This window comes from Natrix helvetica (assembly GCF_964273705.1).
Source record: "Natrix helvetica genome assembly, chromosome: 1".
NCBI classification, from domain to species: Eukaryota; Metazoa; Chordata; class Lepidosauria; order Squamata; family Natricidae; genus Natrix; species Natrix helvetica.
Window position 1 is genome coordinate 27427859 of NC_138548.1, and position 21786 is coordinate 27449644.

The following is a 21786-nucleotide window of genomic DNA, read 5'->3' on the forward strand; positions in this document are numbered from 1 at the left end:
CCGGCCCCTTCTCTATTTGTGCAGAGATATTACACAGTTGTCCAAAAGAGGAAGACGTTGTGATAGGATGCCATCTTAGTGCCTTCATCAGTGTGACAAAAGCAACAAGGTCCTGCAGACACTCTTGGTTCAATATGGCAGCATCTGAAGCTTTGGATTCCACCATTTGTCTGCGGGCCCTGTTAATTTGATGTACGACATTTGTGATATTCTGGCGAGGAGGAATAGAAAAGGATCAGATTTTGATGAACTCAGAGGAGAGATAGGTGACCATTGATTTCAAATCCACTGTCTGGAGAAGGAAAAATATTCAGGAAAGATGGGAAATTCAGGGTAATGGGATACCGAAGGCACAACTGCAAATAAGTTATACTATTGTTGAAAGAAAAATGAGTGATTTTTTAAACATTTCTGAAGTGTTTTCTTAAGATCTCCTCCAAGGGTGAGTGAGGAATCCTTGGTACTCTCTGAGCTTGTTTTTTTGAAGATGTTTCATTATGCAAACTAGGTAACTAGTAGCACTGATTATGTTACTTAGTTTGGATGATGAAATGTCAGCAAGAAAACAGCCAAACTCAGAGAGCACCAAGGATCCCTCATTTCAACGCTGAGCTACAAATATTCTCCTTTATTGCTCCTAAAAAGGTGGATCTCTCCCCATCTTTGGAGTGGGAGAGCTACGTATGTAGCCCTATGACTTATTTGTTTGTTTATTTATTTTATTTGTAAAATTTATTTTATTTTATTTTACATGTACTAGATAACAGGTCTAAGCATAAACATGGACATGAACAAGGAATGAATGCAAGTAAATGGGGACAGTAGGACAGGGAGGGTAGACACGATGGTGCGCTTATGCATGCCTCCTTTTATGGACCTCTTAGGAATGGAGTGAGGTCCACGGTAAGACAGTTTAAGGTTGAAGCTGTGAGGGTTTGAGGATGTTACAACGGAGTCAGGTAGAGAATTCCAGGTGTTGACCACTCTGTTGCTGAAGTTGTATTTTCTGCAATCCAGTTTGGAGCGGTTTACCTTGAGTTTGCATCTACTGTTTGCTTGTGTATTATTGAGATTGAAGCTCAAGAAGTCATTGACAGGAACAACATTGTAGCAGACAATTTTGTGTACTACACTTAGGTTAGACCGTAGGCGGCGTAGTTCTAGGTTGTCCAAACGTCATGGGATATTTTGCCAGGAATCAAAGGATGACAGCGCACAATGACTTAAGGTTTCATTAATGGTTAGAAATGTTACTCAAGAACTTGAAAGACAATTTTTGTTTGGAAAGCAGGGATAAAGATATGAAAAAACAGTTAAATTGAACTAAAACATTGTGTTTCTTGTCCGTAGTGTCAAAGTGTTATCTAGTCCTATTTTGATCTTGCATTCGGAAGATGACGGGATGATACCTGTACAACATGGAAAAACGGTAACTAAACAGTAACTGTAGTCCATTACTCTTTTAAAAGGGTTCTTTGTACATATAAACAGATAATATACATCACCAATATAGTTTTATGTTTCCATAGCAGACTTGGGGGGGAAAAATCCAAATGACATTAGCAAAATATACCTTTGGTCATTTCTGGAATGTTCTAGTACAGAGGCCCCCATTCTTTTGGGCACAAGGGATCAGTTCCATAGAGAAAGGCTTTTCCGTGGACCGGTGTGTGTGTGTGTGAGCGTGGTTTTCTGTGCTGGCTGCATCCTGTAGATGGGGCTTCACTTGTTTGTGTGCCCTGGTTTCTAGCATGCCATGGACCAGTGCTAGTCCATGGATGGGGGTATGGGGACCCCTGTTCTAGTACTAGAGAGAAGAGGAACAGATTCTCTTTCCATTTAGTTCTCAGGATGATTCTTCTTCATGAGTCTTATAAAATTAAGGGCTTCTTTTTCTGAGAAGTTATAGCAATAGCATTTAGATTTACCGTATTTTCCGGCATATAAGATTACTTTTTAACCCCCCAAAATTATTTCAAAAATCGGGGATCGTCTTATACGCTGGGTGTACCAAAAAACCAAAAGAAAAGAAAAAACAATGCCGCCACACAAAAAGCCGCACCGCCACCAGCGCAGACGCCGGCCTTTCAATCAATAACCTCGGTGTTCCTTGCCTGGGCACGTGGATGGATGAGCACTGGGATGGCTTAGTAAGGTCTGGCTGGCGGTCTGGAGGAGGAAGGCGCTGAGCTCAAACTATGAAAGCCCTGCAGCACGGAAGCTTTCGAACCGGCTTGCGGGAGCCTGAAAGTAGGGGGTTGTCTTATACGCCCAGTCACCTTGTACGGTGGAATATACGGTATATACTGCCCCATAGTGCTTTCTAGCATTCTCTGGGTACTTTACAGCATCAGCATATTGCCCCCAGCAATAAGGGTACTCATTTTACTCACTTGGGAAGGATGGAAGGCTGAGTCAATTTTGAGCCAGTCAGGATCGAACTCTTGGCTGTGGGCAGAGTCAGTCTGCAATACTGTATTCTAACCAAGGTGCCGCCATGGCTTATCATGGTTTTCTCTTAATATCTCCCTTTAAACCATTTTTCCTAAATCCTTGATAACATAGCCATATCCTGAACAAACAGCAATCCATCTTTTATTTCAAGAGACAATCCAGCTTCCAATGGGAGGGACTCCTGCAAACATTATTTATTTGGTCACTAAATTTATTGGCCATCCATCTCACCACAAGGTTACTCTGGGTGACTTACATTGTTGTAATTATAAATTAGCCAGGAATAAGCAGTAGGATTTCAACAGTAGAAATGAGTCTATGGCCTCTGGTTATTTAAGTACTGTTGCCCCATAAGCCTTCAGGGGAATTCCCTAGAGAAAAAGTGCCTTCACTTAGTAATTTGTTCAGATTTGGGAGGCTCTGAGCTGGATAGCAGTTTGAGTTACACCCAGGGGTGGGCTTCAAAAATTTTAGCAAGGGGTTCTCTGCCTGGTTGCTGGGTGGACGTGGCCCAGTCAGCCTGCTGCACCAGTGAGGGGGCATTTTTGCCTTCCCTGGGCTTTCCTCGAGCCTCCAGGAGGATGAAAACATCCTCCTCATTTTCTAGAGGCCCTCTGGAAATGGGCCCATTTCCAGCCTTCCCAAACAGGTAGGCCTGTTTTTCACCCTCCCTGAGCCTCCGGGCACGCCCTGCACTTACCTGCATCTAAAATGGGCCATGTGGGGACTCCAAGGAGGGGTGGGTGGGGCCAGCCAGGAGTAGGATTTGTGGGTTCTCCGAACTGCACAGAATCTTAGCTAGAGGTTCTTCTGAACCCCTGGGAATCCCCAGCAGCCCACCCCTGATTTCACCATTGAACTACGTCTACAGGTACTCCTTGACCTTCAGTCATGTGTTTAGTGACTGTTCAAAGTTACAAGGACACTGAAAAAGTGGCAACTGGTCCTTAGACTTAAAACTCTCATAGCATCCTCCATGTGATCAAAATTTGTCCACTTGGCCATCGGCATGTACTTAACAATGGTTGGAGCATCCTGGTGGTCATGTGATTGCTATTTGTGACTGTCCCAGCTGGCTTTAAACAAGCAAACCTAAGGGGGGGGGAGCCAGATTCACTTAATGACTGTGATTCATTTAACAACTGCAGTGATTCACCTAACACCCGTGGCAAAAAAAGCTCATAAAAATCAGCCACAATGTAATTACGAAGCGCCTTGTTAGCACTGGAAATTCTGGTCCCACTTGTCCTTTGAAGACTACTTGTACATAGAGTCTAGATTTCTGAATGATATTGGCAAATCGCTCTCTCAAAGCTACCTCGCTAAATAGGATTAGGTCACAATTTCAGGTAGCAAGACCTCCACCAAGGAGAACTAACCATCTATGATTTAAAATAAATACTTTTGCTAGCCCATAACAGTGGTGGGTTGCAGGCGGTCCATCCCGGTATGGACACACCGGAGCCCACCCAGAGCACCGAATACCGTTTCGGTACGGTGCTCCGGAAGGCCCACCCACCTGCCCGAGCTCCTTACCAGTCTTTTAAGTTTTTGGAGCTTCCCCGCATGGGCACGGTACATACATCTCCTGTGCGATGCTCTGCTGAGCAGCTGGAGTGTCACGGAGGCTCGCGGAAGTGGTAAGATGCATGCGTGCGCTGCGCGCATCCATGTGGATGCCGCCGGGCCTGTTCCAACCGTACCTGTTGGAACGGGATCCGGAACCCACCACTGGCCGATGAGCTAGACTGAAGGGTCTTGTGTCCCCTGACCAATTTTGCTCAGGAAGCTTTTTGCAAAGATAAAATTTGAAGCAAGGGGGAACAATCTTGTGAACCCTTCTCCCAGTTCATGGAACAAAAGTGGATGATGTAGTTTTAATTGTGACCATTTTCTTTGGGGATAATTTCAGCTGTAATTTCAGCACTCAGGTTTTTTCTCTGAATGATGCTGTGTAGTTGCCATTGATGGTGTGAGATGGTAGAATTGTTATTTTGGGGGCTTATAGAGCCTACTTAACCACCATAATTAGTAGCTCCCAGAAACTTGGCTAAGGGTAAAAAACGCTCGGGAGTTTAGTAAGCAATGGAGCCCAATCATCATACAGGTCATCTTTGATTTACAAATATTCATTGAGTGCATGTTCAATGTTACAACGCATGGAAAAAAGTGACTTATGACTGTTTTTCACTCTTGTGATTGTTGACCACGATCAAGTGATCAAAATTTGGCAACTGGCATCCCTTTATGACAGTTGCAATGTCCCAGGTCATGGAATCACCTTTTTCGACCTTCTGACACACAAAGTAATGGGGAAGTGAGATTCACTTAACAATCGTCTTACTAAATTAACTGCAGTGATTCACTTAACAACTGTGTCAAAAAAGGTGGTAAAATGGATCAAAACTCACCAACTGTCTTGCTTAGCAACAGAAATCTCAATCTCAATTGTGGTCATAAGTTGAGGATTACCTGTATTTAGTTCCTGTATTTTTCGGACTATAAGATGCATCGGTGTGTAAGACGCAATAAGATTTTGAAAAGGTAAGAAAAAAAGGTTTTTGCCTTCCCTCAGCCCCCAGCAGCACTCGGGAGGCTTCAGTAGGGGCAAGGCAAAAACGGGGGCATTTTTGCCTTGCCCCAGCCCTGCTGAAACCTGCAGAGTCCTGCTGGGGGCCGAGGGAAGACAAAAAAGCCTCATTTTTTGCGAAAAATGGCCCATTTTCACCTGTTTTTTTACAAAAACAGGGGCATTTTTGCCTTGCCCCAGCCCTGCTGAAACCTGCAGAGGGCTGCTGGGGGCTGAGGGAAGGCAAAAAAAGCCTCAATTTTTGTGAAAAGGGGCCATTTTGGGGGCATTTTTGCCCCAGCCCTGCTGAAGCCTGCAAAGGGCTGCTGGGGGAAGGCAAAAAAAAGTCTCTATTTGTGTGAAAAACGGACCGTTTTTCACAAAAATGGGATGCGGGGGCAGGGCTTTCGGAGGCCAATGGCTGTATTTGGTGTATAAGATACACCAACATTTCCACACTCTTTTAGGGGGGGGGGAAGGTGCGTCTTATATGTCGAAAAATATGCTGCATTCTTGAGGGGGGGAAAATAAGTTGTGTAGCAATACTTAACAGTCCACTTGGAGATTCACGTTCACTCCTCTTTTTCTACACGTACAGCTTTTTGAGATCACATACAGTGCCTCTGAGAAGAAAGACAACATCAGGTTTCTTTCCTTCCCCTCTTCCATGGGTTTGGGGCACGATCACATCTCCTCTCATCCTGAGCTCTCTTCCATTGTCAGGTAAGCACACTGAGCCAAGTTTATGCTATTGCTAAGACTTCTATGAAAATAGTTTTCTCTTTTGATGCTTCATTGGCTTTAGATCAGGAAGGACACCGAATATAGTCCAACCCAACACACTACAAGTTTGATTGTATTGATATTAAGCCATGATTCGCTTCACTGAATAAGCCCAAAGGAGAGAATTCATGGAATACATTAAGTGCAAATCTAAGCAACCACATTTAGGATTTCATTATATGTTATATTTCAGGTTTATATTATATAAACTAGGCCATAGTACAGAAAATCAATTTTTCCTGGCAAAATGTAGATTTCTTCTTACTTAAGAATAGCTTAATCAAGAAGATGAGATAGTGCTCCTGAGATTTCAAGAGAGAGCTCACTTTGGAAGGCAACTCCAGCAGTAGTGGCTGAATAGCTATAATGCAACACTTCTGTTCCATGCATGCTCAAATTGGCTGGTTGTTATTGCTACATATTGTATTGATGTGATGGGGTTGGGGATGAACCTCAATGAATGGGAAAGTCCAGATGACCATCACTGAGTGGTCAGTGGGCTGTTTATTTTTCTAGCCCTCGTTTAAAAAGCAAGAGCGATAGCACCTATGTACTGCCCCATAATGCTTTACAGCACTCTCTATGCAATGTGGAATCATTATTGGCATATTGCCCCCAACAATCTGGGTCATTTTACTGACCTTGGAAGTCAACCTTGAGCCCCCTGTCAGAATCAAACTCCAGGATGTGGTCAGAGTTTGCCTGCAGTGCTGCACTTTAACCACTGCTGTCCCAGGGCTTAAAATAATACATTCAGATATATCAGAGGTAACAAACTTGTGGCCCTCTGGCCCGATGCATCCCACGCTGGCCATGCCCACCCTGGTATAGCAAAGGGGTGGGAAAGTCACGATACATCATGTGATGACATGATGTCGTGAGTTTGACACCCCTGAGATCAGTGGTGAAATTCTTTTTTTTTTACTACCGGTGCTGTGGGCGAGGCTTGGTGGGCGTGGCAGGGGAAAGATACTGCAAAATCCCCATTCCCTCCCCACTCCTGGGGGAAGGATATTGCAAAATCTCTGTTCCCACCCCAATTTGGGACCAGCCAGAGGTGGTATTTGCCGATTCTCCGAACTACTCAAAATTTCCGCTACTGGTTCTCCAGAACCTGTCAGAACCAGCTGAATTTCAACCATGCCTGAGATATATTGTGGTTCTAATTACTTAATATTTCATTCTTGAGTTCCCTCTCTGCAAGAAAGGCAGGATATTATGTTGAAGGATATGTGTGTAAAACTTCTTCTGCTACACTTTGTAGATCGTTTCATACTTTTTCTGCATAAAATAGCCTGCACAACCCTGGCCAAATGAATCAGACAATTTGAACAGGAGGTTGATTTTATATGGCACCAAATCCAAGGAACATAAATTCTTTCTGTGTATTCTGTAACAGAGACTTCCTCAAGAGCCTTACATGGGATCAGCAATCAAGTGGACAGTGACTTAACAGCAACCTCAAGGAGACATCGGTTCTTGCCATGGATATTAAAACAACGAACAGTTGGAAGATAAAAAAGTGGATTTTAGTTTATTTTATCATGTGAATTTGCAGGTGTACATTACAGGACAACATTACAGGGCAAAAATACAGGAGTTTTTGAGCCTACCAAAGGTTTCTTCTTTTCAATGCACCTCATCTTGGCTACTATAAGCCTTATTTCAGCAAAACATCATTTCTGTGACAGCATGTCTTCTGGCTCACAGCTGAATCAATTTGATTTCTAGTGCACTACGAAGGGCAACTTCCTCAAAGGCTCAGTGCTGTGTTTAATACTTGCTGAAAAGCGTAGGGTGTTTCTTCAGAACACTTCAAACAATTATCATTATTTGAATTATCATTGCGAAGTAGGTGAGCATATGCTCACCCCTTGAAGGAAGAACAGATACTCCAGATTCTATATAAAATTACAAATTCTGCGTCGACGCCTTCCTCTCTTAAAATGTATTCTTTCTGCTAATAGTTTACTTTATGAATACACATCATGGACAAGCCCTTTCATTTTTATTAAAAGACAACAATTGAATGAACATATTATTTGGTTTGCTAATGGTATTTTTTATAACACCCACTATATAAATTAGTAAAAAATGCGCCCTTTGAACTGTTTGGGTGGCCTACCTCAAGCTGGTACTCTCTAGTGGTGCTGGGACTGGTACCTAGCATGTCCAATGAGAATATCAGCTAGCATGAGAAATAACCAGCACAACTTAGGATCCATTAGGTGAAATAGAATGTACTAGAGCTAAAATTTTGGGAACAATTCCCTGAGTTCCCAAAGAAGGGAAGGGAGAGAACAGATAAATGTAGACAATGCCTAAGATTCCCCAACTGCTCTCAGTGCTTGTAAGCAAAAGAGAAAAGAAGAGGCCACTTTATTACCGTTACTTTCTAAAGAAATCTATGCACGCTTTCCCCAGTGTAGGATACTATGCGTTATCCATGCGGAGTTAAACCTTGCAGGACTTCTCCGATTCACACACGCAACTTTTCAGCTGAATCATTGGCCAGCATCTCATCAGCAACATCGCGAGGTACATTGGGTGGTGGGATCTTGAGGTCAGAAGGTTCCACATTCCAGATATCACGGGCATATTCTTTGATGGTCCTGTCACTGGAAAACTTCCCAGAGGCTGCGATATTCCTGATGACCATTTTGGTCCATTCTTTGGAGTTCTGCAACAAAGAGCATTTGTGAACCCGGCTCTTGATGACAATCAGATTCAGGATTACTACTGAACATGGTACAGTCCCGTATGACACACTATAATTCACCTCAAATTCCTAACAAGCAATACGTGTTACATCAGGAGTAGGCAAATAGGCAAATAACAGTCTGTATGTAGGTAATGCCATCCCATTTTTGCAGGCCTTTCAAGGGGGGGCTGCGGTGGCTCATGTGGTAAGACCCTGACCCTGCACTCTGCTGAGGTCGGCAGCTCAGCAGTTCGATTCCCGTTTCATTTATTCATTTTCATTTATTGAATTTATAGACCGCCCCCTCTCCCCAAGGGGACTCGGGGCGGTGTACAGACAAGGCTAAAACCGAATATACAATGACAATATTAAGTACCCCTTATTAAAAACGAATTAAATATAGGGTCTGTACAGTGATAATAAAAATTAAAACAGGTTAAAAGGACAACCCCTTAAAATTTAAAATGCCGGCCAAGATTGAAAATTAAAACTACGGTTGGGCCAGGCCAGCTAATTGGAACAGGTGGGTCTTGAGTTTCTTGCGGAAGGAGCGGAGATCGGTAGTAGTTCTGATGTCGGGGGGGAGGTCATTCCAGAGGGTCGGGCCCATCACAGAGAAGGCCCTACTCCTGGGCGCCGCCCGCTGGCATTGCCTAGTGGACGGCACCCGGAGAAGTCCCTCCCTGTGAGAGCGAATTGGTCGCAGGGATGTATGGGGTAGGATGCGATCCCGCAGGTAGCTAGGTCCTGTGCCATGGAGCGCTTTAAAGGTGATGACCAACATCTTGAAACGCACCCGAAAAGCCACAGGTAGCCAGTGCAGCTCGCGCAGGAGAGGTGTTATATGGGAGTACCTAGTACATCCCATGATTGCCCGCGCAGCCGCATTCTGGACCAGCTGCAGCCTTCGGGTGCATCTCAAGGGGAGCCCCATGTAGAGAGCATTGCAATAGTCCAGGTGGGATGTCACAAGCGCATGGGTGACTGTGTGAAGGGCATCCCGGTCCAATAGGGGGCGCAATTGGCACACCAGGCGAACCTGGTGGAATGCCCCCCTTGCCACGGCTGTCACATGGTCGTCCATCGACAGCCGAGCATCCAAGAGGACGCCCAAATTGCGCGCCCGTTCCACGGGGGCCAGTTGTTCGCCCCCGATGGCCAGTGTTGGAACCCACTGGTTGAACCGGGGCGCCGGTATCCACAGCCACTCCGTCTTGGAGGGGTTGAGCTTGAGTCTGTTGCTTCCCATCCAGACCCGCACGGCCTCCAGGCACCGGGCCATCACTTCGACGGCCTCGCTGGGGTGGTTCGGGGTGGAGATGTACAGCTGAGTATCATCAGCGTACAGATGGTACTCAACCCCAAAACCACGAATGATCTCACCCAGCGGCTTCATGTACGTGTTGAACAGGAGAGGTGAGAGGACCGACCCCTGTGGCACCCCACAAGTGAGTGGCCTCAGGGTCGACCTCTGCTCCCCTGCCAGCACTCACTGCGTCCGGCCAGAGAGGTAGGAGGAGAACCACTGCAGAACGGTGCCCCTCACCCCCAGCCCCTCCAGCCGACGCAATAGGATACCATGGTCGATGGTATCAAAAGCCGCTGAGAGATCTAATAGGACCAGGATGGAGGAACAACCCCCGTCCTTGGCCCTCCAGAGATCATCCACCAGCGCGACCAAGGATGTCTCCGTGCTGTGACCGGGCCGGAAACCGGACTGGCCGGGTCTAGATTATCAATTTCCTCCAGGTGGCGTGGGAACTGTTGTGCCATCACACTCTCTACAACCTTTGCCAAAAAGCAAAGGTTGGAAACAGGACGATAGTTGGTTAACATAGCTGGATCCAGGGAAGGCTTCTTGAGTAGGGGCCTCACCACCGCCTCTTTCAAGACAGCCAGCAGGAACCCCTCTCTCAAAGAAGCGTTGACTAACTCCTGGAGCCAGCCTCGTGTAACCTCCCAGGATGCCAGTATAAGCCGGGAGGGACACGGGTCCAGTAAACATGTAGTGGCTCGCAGTCGCCCACGCAACCTGTCCATATCATCGGCAGCAACAGAGTCAAACTCCTCCCAGAATGGTCCATCAAGACTCGCCTCCGACGTCCCCCCTGGACTACTGGGGGGGATCCACTCGCTACGGATTTGAGCGATTTTGTCCTGCAGATATTCCCCAAATTCCTCTGCTCTGCCCTGCAGAGGGGCTTCCCGCGGCCTCTGCGAAAGGAGGGAGTGGGTCACCCGAAACAGGGCGGCAGGGCGGTTATCTGCGGACGCAATAAGAGTGGCACAATATTGATGCTTGGCCACTCTTAATGCCACAAGGTAGGTCCGTAAATAGGCTCTTACCTGTGTTCGGTCAGATTCGGAGCGTGAAGATCTCCATTTGCTCTCTAGGCGTCTCTTGCGGCGCTTCATCACCCTTAGCTCCTCGGTAAATCAAGGGGCCAGGGTGGCTCGCTGCCGCAGGAGAGGCTGCAAAGGCGCAACCCGGTCCAAGGCCCCGGCACCCGCATTGTTCCACGCGGCCACCAGGTCCTCCATCCGGGAGCGGGTCAGGGCTACAGGAAATGGCCCAAGCTCCGTCTGGAACCTTTCAGGTTCCATCAGGCACCTGGGGCGAAACCATCTAGGACCTTCTGGTTCCACATCCCCGCGGTGGGGGGTAGCGCCTGGGAAGTCGAGCCGGAGAAGTGAGTGATCTGACCATGACAGCATGGCTCTGTAGCTCCTGGCCACCTAGGGTGCGGGGGTTGGTACAAACGACCGGGCGTGTCCAACGGCCACGGTCTCCCAACCGACTAAGGAGTCTTCGTCTATCCTCGCACCTACCCCTCCCTACAATCGTTGAAATAAAAAGACCCTCCGATGGAACAGTATTCTCCCTCCCCTTCCCAGCTCCGCTCACTTCCCTCCCGACCACACCTGTTCGCCTGGCACTAACCCCTCCCTTGGCCGGACTAACCCTCCCCCCCACCCTGGAACCCCCTAACACATTTAAAAAACATTCAACTAAAAACCCCCTGAGTCTCCGCTTCCTCCACCTCTCGAGATTAATAAATCCGTCATCAAGGTGGGCCCTCGAGAGGGCGGAGGGCCACACCTGCGAGAGGGGGGACTCCCGCAGTAAAATTAGGTCTGACCTCAAATACATGGTAATATTAACATTCAGCAGGGTCTAGGATCTGTGCTGAAGATGTTCTGGCACATTTGCCATTAGTCCAGTGTAGTTTAAAAAGCCAGGGCTCCAATGCGGGAGAAGGTTGTCAAGAGTCCGTAGGCCACAATCCTAGATGGGGGGGGGATGGTAGGCTGGTCAGATAGTCAATAAATGGGGGCTGGTGGGTGGTCAGTGGTGAGTGGCGGGGGGCAGGTAGACTATTGTTGGTAATGAGCAGGGGGGCAGATGGTCAATAAAACGGTAGGGTCACGGAAGATAAGGAAGTGATCCTCCGGGCGCACGCAGGTGGTAGACAGGGGCAGGTGATTAGTAAATAATCAGCAGGGGGGTAGGTGGTCATAATCAAGGAGGCAGCTGGCAGGAGGCAGATGGCTCCTCTGCCAGACCTGGCGTTGAAGCCTCCTGCCAGTCACCAACATGCCCCCTGGTCCCTGCCCGGCCTCCAGCGTCACAAGCCTCCCTCTTCCTACCAAGCCTCCGGCGCTTCGTTCCTGCCATGGGCTACATCCGCCGTTCGTGGCTCCCAATCGCCGCTCCGGGCCCCAACGCCGCTCCCACCGGCCTCCAGCCTTCCCGCTCGGCCTCCGCTGGCCTCCAGTGCCCCGGCCGGCCTCCAGCCTTCCTGCTCGGCCCTCACTAAACTCCAGCGCATTTCGCGGTTTGTAGCAGGCCGGGGGATTCGGCATTCGGCGTCTCCAGCCGCCGCTGCTGCTCGGGTCATCGCCGCTCCAGGCCCGGCGTCTCCACCCGCCGCCGCAAGCCCCGGTCCCAAGCCGCAAGCCTCCGGCTCCGCCAACGCCGCCAATGCCAGCACGCCCCCAAACACGCCAGCTGCCATTTCCTAGCCTTCTTACGCCTCTTACGCCTCTTACGCCTCTCCTCCAGTCTCGTATGGCGTCTCCATCGGCTGATCAATCGGCCCACTCTCCTCGCTCTCCCTGGCTGTCAGACCACCCTGGGGGACCAGCTTAGGTCCTGGAAAAAGCCAGGGTGGTCGTTTACTGGACCCCCGGTCCTCATGATGGAAAAGAGGACCGGCAGCATCCCTACCCCATTAAAAGAGCCCCGCAAACATACGGAGCTCAGAGGCAGACCGCCATTCCTCCAGGAAGCTCCTCCTCCGACTGTGAGCAAATAAACAGCGCATAGACAGGAAAAGAGCCTCCCCCAATTGCCTACTGGCTTTCAGGCATCCTAAGATAACGCCGCCTGAAAAATTCCTTTCACAGAGGCAGCCAGCCACCTCGGTGAGGCCTGGCTAACATGTGCCATATGCTTTAAAAAAAAGTCCTTCAAGAATGCTTAAAAATATGGCCAGTTATTAGCTTTGGATGGAAAAAGAAGGTAAAATCAGTTTCCCCAAGGCTCTATGGTGTCTATTCTGCATTACCAAAAATAACAGATAACTTCTTTTTAACTTCCTCTGATGACACAAGTCATGATGCCAAGTCCCCTGCATCCTACAGCGGGGAAAGGAAATCAATTGTCCCTTTCATCTTGCTGGTAAATGCTGTGATGAAAAGAATACAGAAGGAAAAGAAAAGAAAAGTCACGGCTTATAGAAATTCTCTAAAGATGGGCATCAGCATGATTCTGAAAGCTCAGAAGACTAAACGTCTGGTCCCCATGAGTGACCCAGATTGGATCCTGCAACATTATCCTGGGTATAGAGTATATCCTCATTCGTGAAAGACAAGAATGGATGAAGGATTGGATGTAAAAAACAGCGGTCTTCCTAATCTGATAGCAAAGTGCACAGTGGGAACAATTACAGGAATCAGTCTAATTCCGTTCTAATTTTAAGGGAAACCTAGTTGGAGGAAGTTAATTCAATATATTAGAAGAGTCGGACCAAGAGAGGTGTAGGATATATTGTAAGGCTTGAGCCAGTAAAAAGAGTCTCAGGATGAAATAACATAGTACAGACAGCTGCTGCTGTCTATTGAGATGAGACGAACACTCGTGGTTTTGAGTGCTGAAAACCCACATCTCTACCTGGGTAATAACTTGGAATGGTGGATACCTGCATTATCTTCCCTGTTTACGTACACTGATTGTACGTAATATAGGGAAGCTAAGGATTGGGATTTAGCTATTATAGTCCCATTTACAAAAAGAACTGAGATTTGCCAATACTGGCCCATTAGTCTTTTAAGCACAATAAGTAAGCTTGATCCCACATAGTTATATGATAAGCTGTTTGATTGGGTCAATTCACATAGTCTACTTTGGCAGGTTTTAGCACTATTTTGGATATCAATATGTCACAAAATCTGCCTGAAAAATATTCCTCTAAAGCAGGCTCTGCCTTCTACACTACATTCACTGACTTCAGCTCTGCATCCAACTGACAATCTGCTGCTTGTGCTAATCAGGCTGTGCTGAAACTGAAAAGGGCTGTTTGCTGTTTGCTGCAAGGGGGCAAATTGCTGGGAGGCAGAGGCAGACTTTTTTTTTCTTGTCCCCCCCCCCAAGTTAGGTGTGTCTTATACTTCGGAGCATGTTATACTCTGAAAAATACGGTACTTAAAATAGTACTAAGCAAGGAAGTAGGTAGAAGAGATGAGTGCATGACCAGCTGGTTAACATTATTATTTTCAAAAGGCCTATGCTCTTAGCTCATTGCAGATAATTATAAGTCAATATGAAACACACACACCCCAAATGGGTTTTCAAGAGAAGCCATTTTGATGATGGGGTATGTCTGAAGACGCATTTTTCCAGAGTATAAGACGCACCAAGGTTTTGAAGAGGCATTTTTTTAAAAAGTAGGTAAGTAGATAGAGGGATAGAGAGGGAGAGAAATACAGTAGGGAGGTAGGGAGAGTAGGTAGGTAGGTAGGTATAGGGATAGAGAGAGAGAGAAGTACAGTAGGTAGGTAGGTAGAGAGAGAGTAGGTAGGTAGGTAGATAGAGGGATAGAGATAGAGGAAGAAATACAGGTAGGGAGAGAGAGAGTAGGTAGGTAGGTAGGTAGGTAGATAGATAGAGGGATATATAGAGAGAAATACAGTAGGTAGGTATGGAGAGAGTAGGTAGGTAAGTAGGTAGGTAGATGTTTCCAGGTGTATTTATCCATGTGCTGGAGAAGGAAATTGCTGAAAACCTGCAGCACCTAAGACTTGTTTCTGCTGGCACAGCACTTGATCAATGTAATTCTCATCAACCACTCTAACTAAAGAGCTTTCCGAGAGGGAAAAAAAACGTTTTTGCACTCTGCAAACCTCCCCAAAATGGCTCGTTTTTTCTCAAAAACAGGCCCGTTTTTTTCAAATAAAAGGCATGAATAGCCTTGGGGGGGCTTGCAGAGTGCTCCTAGGGGGGGTGGCCCCCCCAAAATGAGCAAAAACGGCCCGTTTTTTGCCAAAACAATTGCATGCATAGCCTTATGGAGGCTTATAGAGTGCTGCGGGGGCAAAAAACGGCCCATTTCTTTACTCATTTCTGCCCTCCCCAGCCCCCAGAAGAACTCTGGAAGCCTCCATAAGGGTATGCATGGCCATTTTGGTGAAGGCGCGGGGCTTCGGGAGGCAAAAAATGCTGTATTTAATGTATAAGATTTTCAGCCTCTTTTTTGAGGAAAAAAGGTGCGTCTTATACTCCGAAAAATACGGTACTTGCAGTTAAGCAACTTGCTGGATAGCTACAGGTTTGGAATTCCAGTTGCCCTATTTACATTCCTAAATAGTCATGATTCTTTTGTAGCTTAGCTAGATATTTAAATCACATAACTTTGAAGAGCCCAAACATTAGCATATTCCAATGTCCGTCCAAAACCTTGGGAGCCAAATACAAACCATCCCTTATGACAGCGGTTCTCAACCTGTGGGTCGCGACCCATTTTGGGGTTGAACAACCGTTTCACAGGGGTCGCTGAGACCAGCGCAACTCTAAAGTTAAGACTCCACCTCATGTTCCTTGAAATCCCTGTGGATGGGCTCCGGAATGGCTGCGCAGAGCGTCGCCATGGCTCCACACCATAAAAAGCAGGTGCGCATGTGCACCCCGTACAATTAGCCCCGGAGACTTTGTAATGGCGGGAAAGTGTTCCTGTGAGGGAGGAAGGGGCTTAGGTCCTACTCCGGGCTGTAATTATATGGGACGTGCGCGCAGCTATGTTTTCCACGCCGCTGCCAGGTACTTTTAACTATATCTAAATCCACAACCAGACCTGTCATCAAGAGCCAAGCTCAGGAGCCCGAATTGGACCCATGAAAATATAAAGTTGGGTTTCCTGAAATGCCACCCCGAGAACTCATCAGAGAAAGTAAATAAACAAGGGCAACAATGCAAAGGAGGAAAGATGAGGAGGGAAAGGAAGAAAGGATAAAGCAGAGGGAATAAAGGAGGGGAATGAAGAGTAGGAGAGAGGGTAAAAGGGAGTCGAAGAGAGGAGGAGGGGAGGAAAGAGAGGGGAAGAACACATTTAAAAAACATTCAACTAAAAACCCCCTGAGTCTCCGCTTCCTCCACCTCTCGAGATTAATAAATCCGTCATCAAGGTGGGCCCTCGAGAGGGCGGAGGGCCACACCTGCGAGAGGGGGGACTCCTGCAGTAAAATTAGGTCTGACCTCAAATACATGGTAATATTAACATTCAGCAGGGTCTAGGATCTGTGCTGAAGATGTTCTGGCATATATGCCATTAGTCCAGTGTAGTTTAAAAAGCCAGGGCTCCAATGCGGGAGAAGGTTGTCAAGAGTCCGTAGGCCACAATCCTAGATGGGGGGGGATGGTAGGCTGGTCAGATAGTCAATAAATGGGGGCTGGTGGGTGGTCAGTGGTGAGTGGCGGGGGGCAGGTAGACTATTGTTGGTAATGAGCAGGGGGGCAGATGGTCAATAAAACGGTAGGGTCACGGAAGATAAGGAGGTGATCCTCCGGGCGCACGCAGGTGGTAGACAGGGGCAGGTGATTAGTAAATAATCAGCAGGGGGGTAGGTGGTCATAATCAAGGAGGCAGCTGGCAGGAGGCAGATGGCTCCTCTGCCAGACCTGGCGTTGAAGCCTCCTGCCAGTCACCAACATGCCCCCTGGTCCCTGCCCGGCCTCCAGCGTCACAAGCCTCCCTCTTCCTACCAAGCCTCCGGCGCTTCGTTCCTGCATTCCTAAAGTTAAGACTCCACCTCGTGTTCCTTGAAATCCCTGTGGATGGGCTCCGGAATGGCTGCGCAGAGCGTCGCCATGGCTCCACACCATAAAAAGCAGGTGCGCATGCGCACCCCGTACAATTAGCCCCGGAGACTTTGTAATGGCGGGAAAGTGTTCCTGTGAGGGAGGAAGGGGCTTAGGTCCTACTCCGGGCTGTAATTATATGGGACGTGCGCGCAGCTATGTTTTCCACGCCGCTGCCAGGTACTTTTAACTATATCTAAATCCACAACCAGACCTGTCATCAAGAGCCAAGCTCAGGAGCCCGAATTGGACCCATGAAAATATAAAGTTGGGTTTCCTGAAATGCCACCCCGAGAACTCATCAGAGAAAGTAAATAAACAAGGGCAACAATGCAAAGGAGGAAAGATGAGGAGGGAAAGGAAGAAAGGATAAAGCAGAGGGAATAAAGGAGGGGAATGAAGAGTAGGAGAGAGGGTAAAAGGGAGTCGAAGAGAGGAGGAGGGGAGGAAAGAGAGGGGAAGAAGAAGGGGGGAAGGAGGAGGAGGGAAAGGAAGAAAGGGTAAAAGCAGAGGAAGTAAGGGAGGGGAATTAAGAGTAGGAGAGAGGGTAAGAAGGAGGAGAAGAGGAGGAGGGGAGGAAAGGGGAAGAAGAAGGGAGGAAGGAGAGGAGGAAAGAAGAAGGCAGAGAAGGGAGGTAGAGAAGATAGAAGGAGCAAGGTTGTTGCAAAATAAAATGGGGTGGCAAGAAAGTGACCCAAACTGTATTCTATATATTTGTAAGAAAATAACAATAAATGATTAATGATAATGATATAATTAATGGTAATTATATGAGTGTATATTCGTGAATGAACTTGAAAGAGAAAAAACTTTTTTTTTAAAAAAAATAAAAATTAAAAATAAACAATGCACGACGTTTGCCCAATAAATTAAGGTTAAGCTTACCACCACCACCAAGGTTAAGAGCCCTCCTGCAAACAACCCCAAACCAGGATGAAGATCCATCCAGGCAGGGTAAGCAAGTTTGTGAATGCAGCTGCAGGCAACTTAGTTAAGGAGGCTGTGGGAATAAAGCCACTGTGTGTCTCTGTGTATGTGTGTGTATGACTGTATAGCAGCCGAGGTTGTCCAGCCTCCAGGATGTGATTCTTTTCAGACCCAAAATTTAGGAGCAGACAAGATGTTGGCTGCCTCTATAAAAAAGATGTGGAGACTCTAGTCTAGAAAAAGTGCAAAGAAGAGCAACCAAGAGGAGTAGGGGATTGGAAGGTCAAACATACAGTATGAAGAACAGTTGCAGGAACTGGGTATGTCTGGTTGAATGAAAAGAAGGACTTAAGGGTGATATGATAGCAGTCTTCCAATATCAATATCTACATTACGATTCATAACAGTAGCAAAAGTACACTATATTATACAGTAGCAACGAAAAATTTTTTATGGTTGGGGGTCACCACAACATGAGTAACTGTATTAAAGGGTTGCAGCATAGGAAGGTTGAGAACCACTGTTATAGACAGACATCTTGCCTAACAGCAAAGCACTTATCTGTATAACTACCGGTATTAGATATACCCTGTGCACGGCTGGTGAGGGGAGTGGTGTCCACCTTCCTCCTTTTCCTACAGACTAAAGATTTCAAGCTGTGTTGTCTCTTTGCTTCCCGAGAAACAGTCCTTCCCTCCTACAACTCTGGACTACATTCCACACATGTCTTGCTACACTGCACCTTCCTAAAAAGACTTAAAGGCCAATTTTGTAATTCCTATCTAGTGATAGGAATTATATCTAGTGATAGGAATTATATTAAGGGATGCAGTGGCTCAATGGCTAAGATGCTGAGCTTGTCGATCAGAAAGGTCAGCAGTTCAGCGGTTTGAATCCCTAGTGCCGCATAATGGAGTGAGCTCCCATTGTGTGTCCCAGCTTCTGCCAACCTAGCGGTTTGAAAGCATGTAAAAATGCAAGTAGAAAAATAGGAACCACCTTTGGTGGGAAGGTAACAGCGTTCCGTGCACCTTCGGCATTTAGTCATGCTGGCTACATGACCACGGAGATGTCTTTGGACAGCAATGGCTCTTCGGCTTCAAAATGAAGATGACCACCGCCCCCTGGAGTTGGGAATGACTAGCACACATGTGCGTAGGAACCTTTACCGTTAGTGATAGGAATTATAAAATGTCTTCAAAGAAAAAACAATGTCTTCAAAGAAAAAGCAAGCAAGTCCTGTTGCCTCCTGAAAAAAAAGCACTTTTGGGACAACCATGACCCGGATGACTGAGAATCTCTACAGACTTTTAACTATACAATTTGGGATGAACATTCTTTGAATGGTGTGGGAGTAGGAATGGATTTCCAGAGAGAAAAAATTGCAGGCTACGGGAACCAAGAGCACTGCTCAGGTGACTCTGAGGACACAGATAAACCTCCAAGTGCTTCAATGACCCTCTAAAAGGATGCAAATGACCAGCTGCCTGCAAGGAATACAAATCCTTCCATTCCCCACTGTCCTGTCAGACCTGAAGAAGCTTGTTGGATGAGAAGCAAACGTCTTCAAAGAAAAAACAAGTCCTGTTGCCTCCTGAAAAAAGCTCCTTTGGGACAACCATGACCTTGACTGAGAATCTCTACAGAAGTACCCACACAATTGATTTATTTTATGCACAGTTGTTTTTATCAGATCAGTAATGCTTTCATTTTCTTGAATATGCTATGCTACTGTCCATAAAATTAGACATACTCTGATCATCTTAATGCCCTAGCCTAGCTAAAATTCAATGCTGCCTTATTTTAAGTAAAATAGCATTAGCAGTTTAGGCTTACATACTGCCCTATAGCACTTCACAGCACCCTGTGGGCTGTAAAAGCTGCTTAATTATTTTACTTATTTGTTTGCTTGTAGAATCCAGGTCACTAATTATAGAGTAGTAGAATTTGAGTTATAGAAAAACTTAAAAGCACACTAATTTAGTCACTGTAATGAATAAAATTGGTCAGCCAACTTAATGGCAACAAAGGGAAATGTTTTCAAGTCACGGATATTAAGCAGATGCATTGCGTAAAGCATTCAAAAAAATTAAGTCTGAATAGTTTGGCATGATTCATGAATCATTTTTACTCTAGTTTTTGTTAATCCATTAAATTCAGTTAGTGGTTAATCCAGTATGTCATGCAAACTCAGAAAATTTAGTCCAGTAAACATGGGTTAATTTAACTGAGTATATGTGTTGTACAAATTCATTGTAGATCAGATAGTTAATTTGTGTGGTCAGGAATACACAGGACAGAACATTCGATGGATTAGCACTTTGATTATTCGTTTGAATACAATAAACATTGTAAATATTCTCCACACCCAGCTTACCATATAGAGTTGACTGACACTGTCTTGGCACTTGACGTAAGCTTCGTAGTCTGCAAAAACTTTAAATCTATCCAAAAGAAAGAAACCAAAAAGTGTGAAATGTTTTGAAGGTAATCTGGGTTTTAGATTGCTAGACCTAGACCACTGGTTAGTCTTGAAATTCATTATTCCAGAACACTATCTCTTTGGAACACCACAAATTAATTTTTGTTCCGAGGGTTGGCTTTTGGGAAACTGCCAGACCACGTAAGATCAGAATGGTTCAGAATAAAAGCAAATACTGCATTCCAGAAGTGTCCAGAACAATAAATTTTAACTTCTTTGTAAGAAGCATCCATAAAAGCAAGAGAGAATGGTGGGGAACAACTACACCAGTCTGTTTCTGATAATTGGACACTCTATGATAAGAAATCACCCCCATATCATCTAATTTGTGAGCAAAGCAAAAGTATGTCCCCAAAATTTAGAATTAGTCCACTGGCCCATAAGAGCATTTCATCTTAATGCAGTCCAAAACCTTATCTAAGAATAGAGGATACTGCAAAAATCTTTTGACAAGTCACCACTTGGGTGGGGAGTAACACATTTTCTTTAACAATTGGTGATCCCAAACATTAAAATTATGATTGTGTGCATACACCACTACACTGCAAGTCTATCCTGAATTTCATTGGCATGACAAAATGAGTTAAGAGAAGAACTTCATACTGGATCTCAGTTTCTTGGTGCTTTTTAATTACATGGACCAAAGAAAACTGACCTTATTTGGACTCAAATGTCTGTCTGACAAATGATAAGGGCACAAATGGCCATTAAAAAAAATACATAAGGCATCTTTACTTACCGGTCATGGTGGAACAACATGTTGACCAAATCTTTGAACAGGTCAGGTTGTTGTGGTGAAAAGAAACCGTTCTTGATCTGATCCATAGCTTGCTTCAATTCAGGAAGCTTGTCATAATATTCCTGAGCATGGTACCTGATGGAAGAAGGCGGAGCCATCAGAATATTCGTCTTGAGAGCAGAGGAGGAAAGGTGCACACAGAGAATGGAGGCGAGATGCAGAATGGCATCATAGAAAAGGGTTTATTTTGGAGGCACTGAATCCAAAAGATGCTTTATGTTACCGATCAATCAAATTTGCATGGTTACCCATCTCACCAAAAAAAAAAAAGGCAACATTGGGTGGCATGCAACATTTAATTAAAAACGATACACATATAAAAACATTCATTTCTAAAATATATTAAAAGCACAAAAATAAGAGAAGATAATGTTAACTGCAGTAAGGGAGCCACCACAAGCTCTCACAAGTCCCCTGTGTTAGGGTTCTGAAGGATGCCCTAATTAAATCATGAGCCTCGAGCCAAGCTTCAAAAGAAACCCAGTCATTTATTAGGAGCTTCATGTCGGCACATACCAAAGTGAAGCCAGCTCTGATCCCACATAATTTATGGCTCCAATCATGACCCTGTTTCCCCCCCCCCCAGGTGTGTCATCAATCACATTCACCAATGGGGAAACTTTGCGGGTTGTAGAGACCACTTCCCTCCGGTCACTGTAAGTAACTCTGGGATACAGCCTTGAGAGAGGCAAGTCTGGAAGATACATCTGTCTTGTGC

At 45.9% G+C, this 21786-nt stretch overlaps 2 protein-coding genes across 5 annotated transcripts in view; one reads left to right on the forward strand and one right to left on the reverse strand.

Annotated features, from left to right (window-relative positions):
* The window catches only part of ABHD12B (abhydrolase domain containing 12B), a 29687-nt gene extending 22359 nt beyond the window's left edge, over nt 1-7328 (forward strand). For both annotated transcript variants that reach the window (XM_081967437.1, XM_081967438.1), the window contains exons 11-13: nt 1351-1429; nt 5622-5746; nt 7206-7328. In XM_081967437.1, the coding sequence (XP_081823563.1) occupies nt 1351-1429; nt 5622-5746; nt 7206-7254 (253 nt within the window). In that variant the 3' untranslated portion in view covers nt 7255-7328. The remainder of the gene's footprint in view (nt 1-1350; nt 1430-5621; nt 5747-7205) is intronic.
* The window catches only part of PYGL (glycogen phosphorylase L), a 53105-nt gene continuing 38632 nt past the window's right edge, over nt 7314-21786 (reverse strand). For 2 of the 3 annotated variants that reach the window (XM_081967411.1, XM_081967412.1), the window contains exons 19-21: nt 21009-21143; nt 20165-20231; nt 7314-8486 (exon numbers count right to left, since the gene is read on the reverse strand). In XM_081967411.1, coding sequence (XP_081823537.1) covers nt 8286-8486; nt 20165-20231; nt 21009-21143 — 403 coding nt within the window. In that variant the 3' untranslated portion in view covers nt 7314-8285. The remainder of the gene's footprint in view (nt 8487-20164; nt 20232-21008; nt 21144-21786) is intronic. The other variant, XR_014176538.1, reaches the window with a different exon arrangement.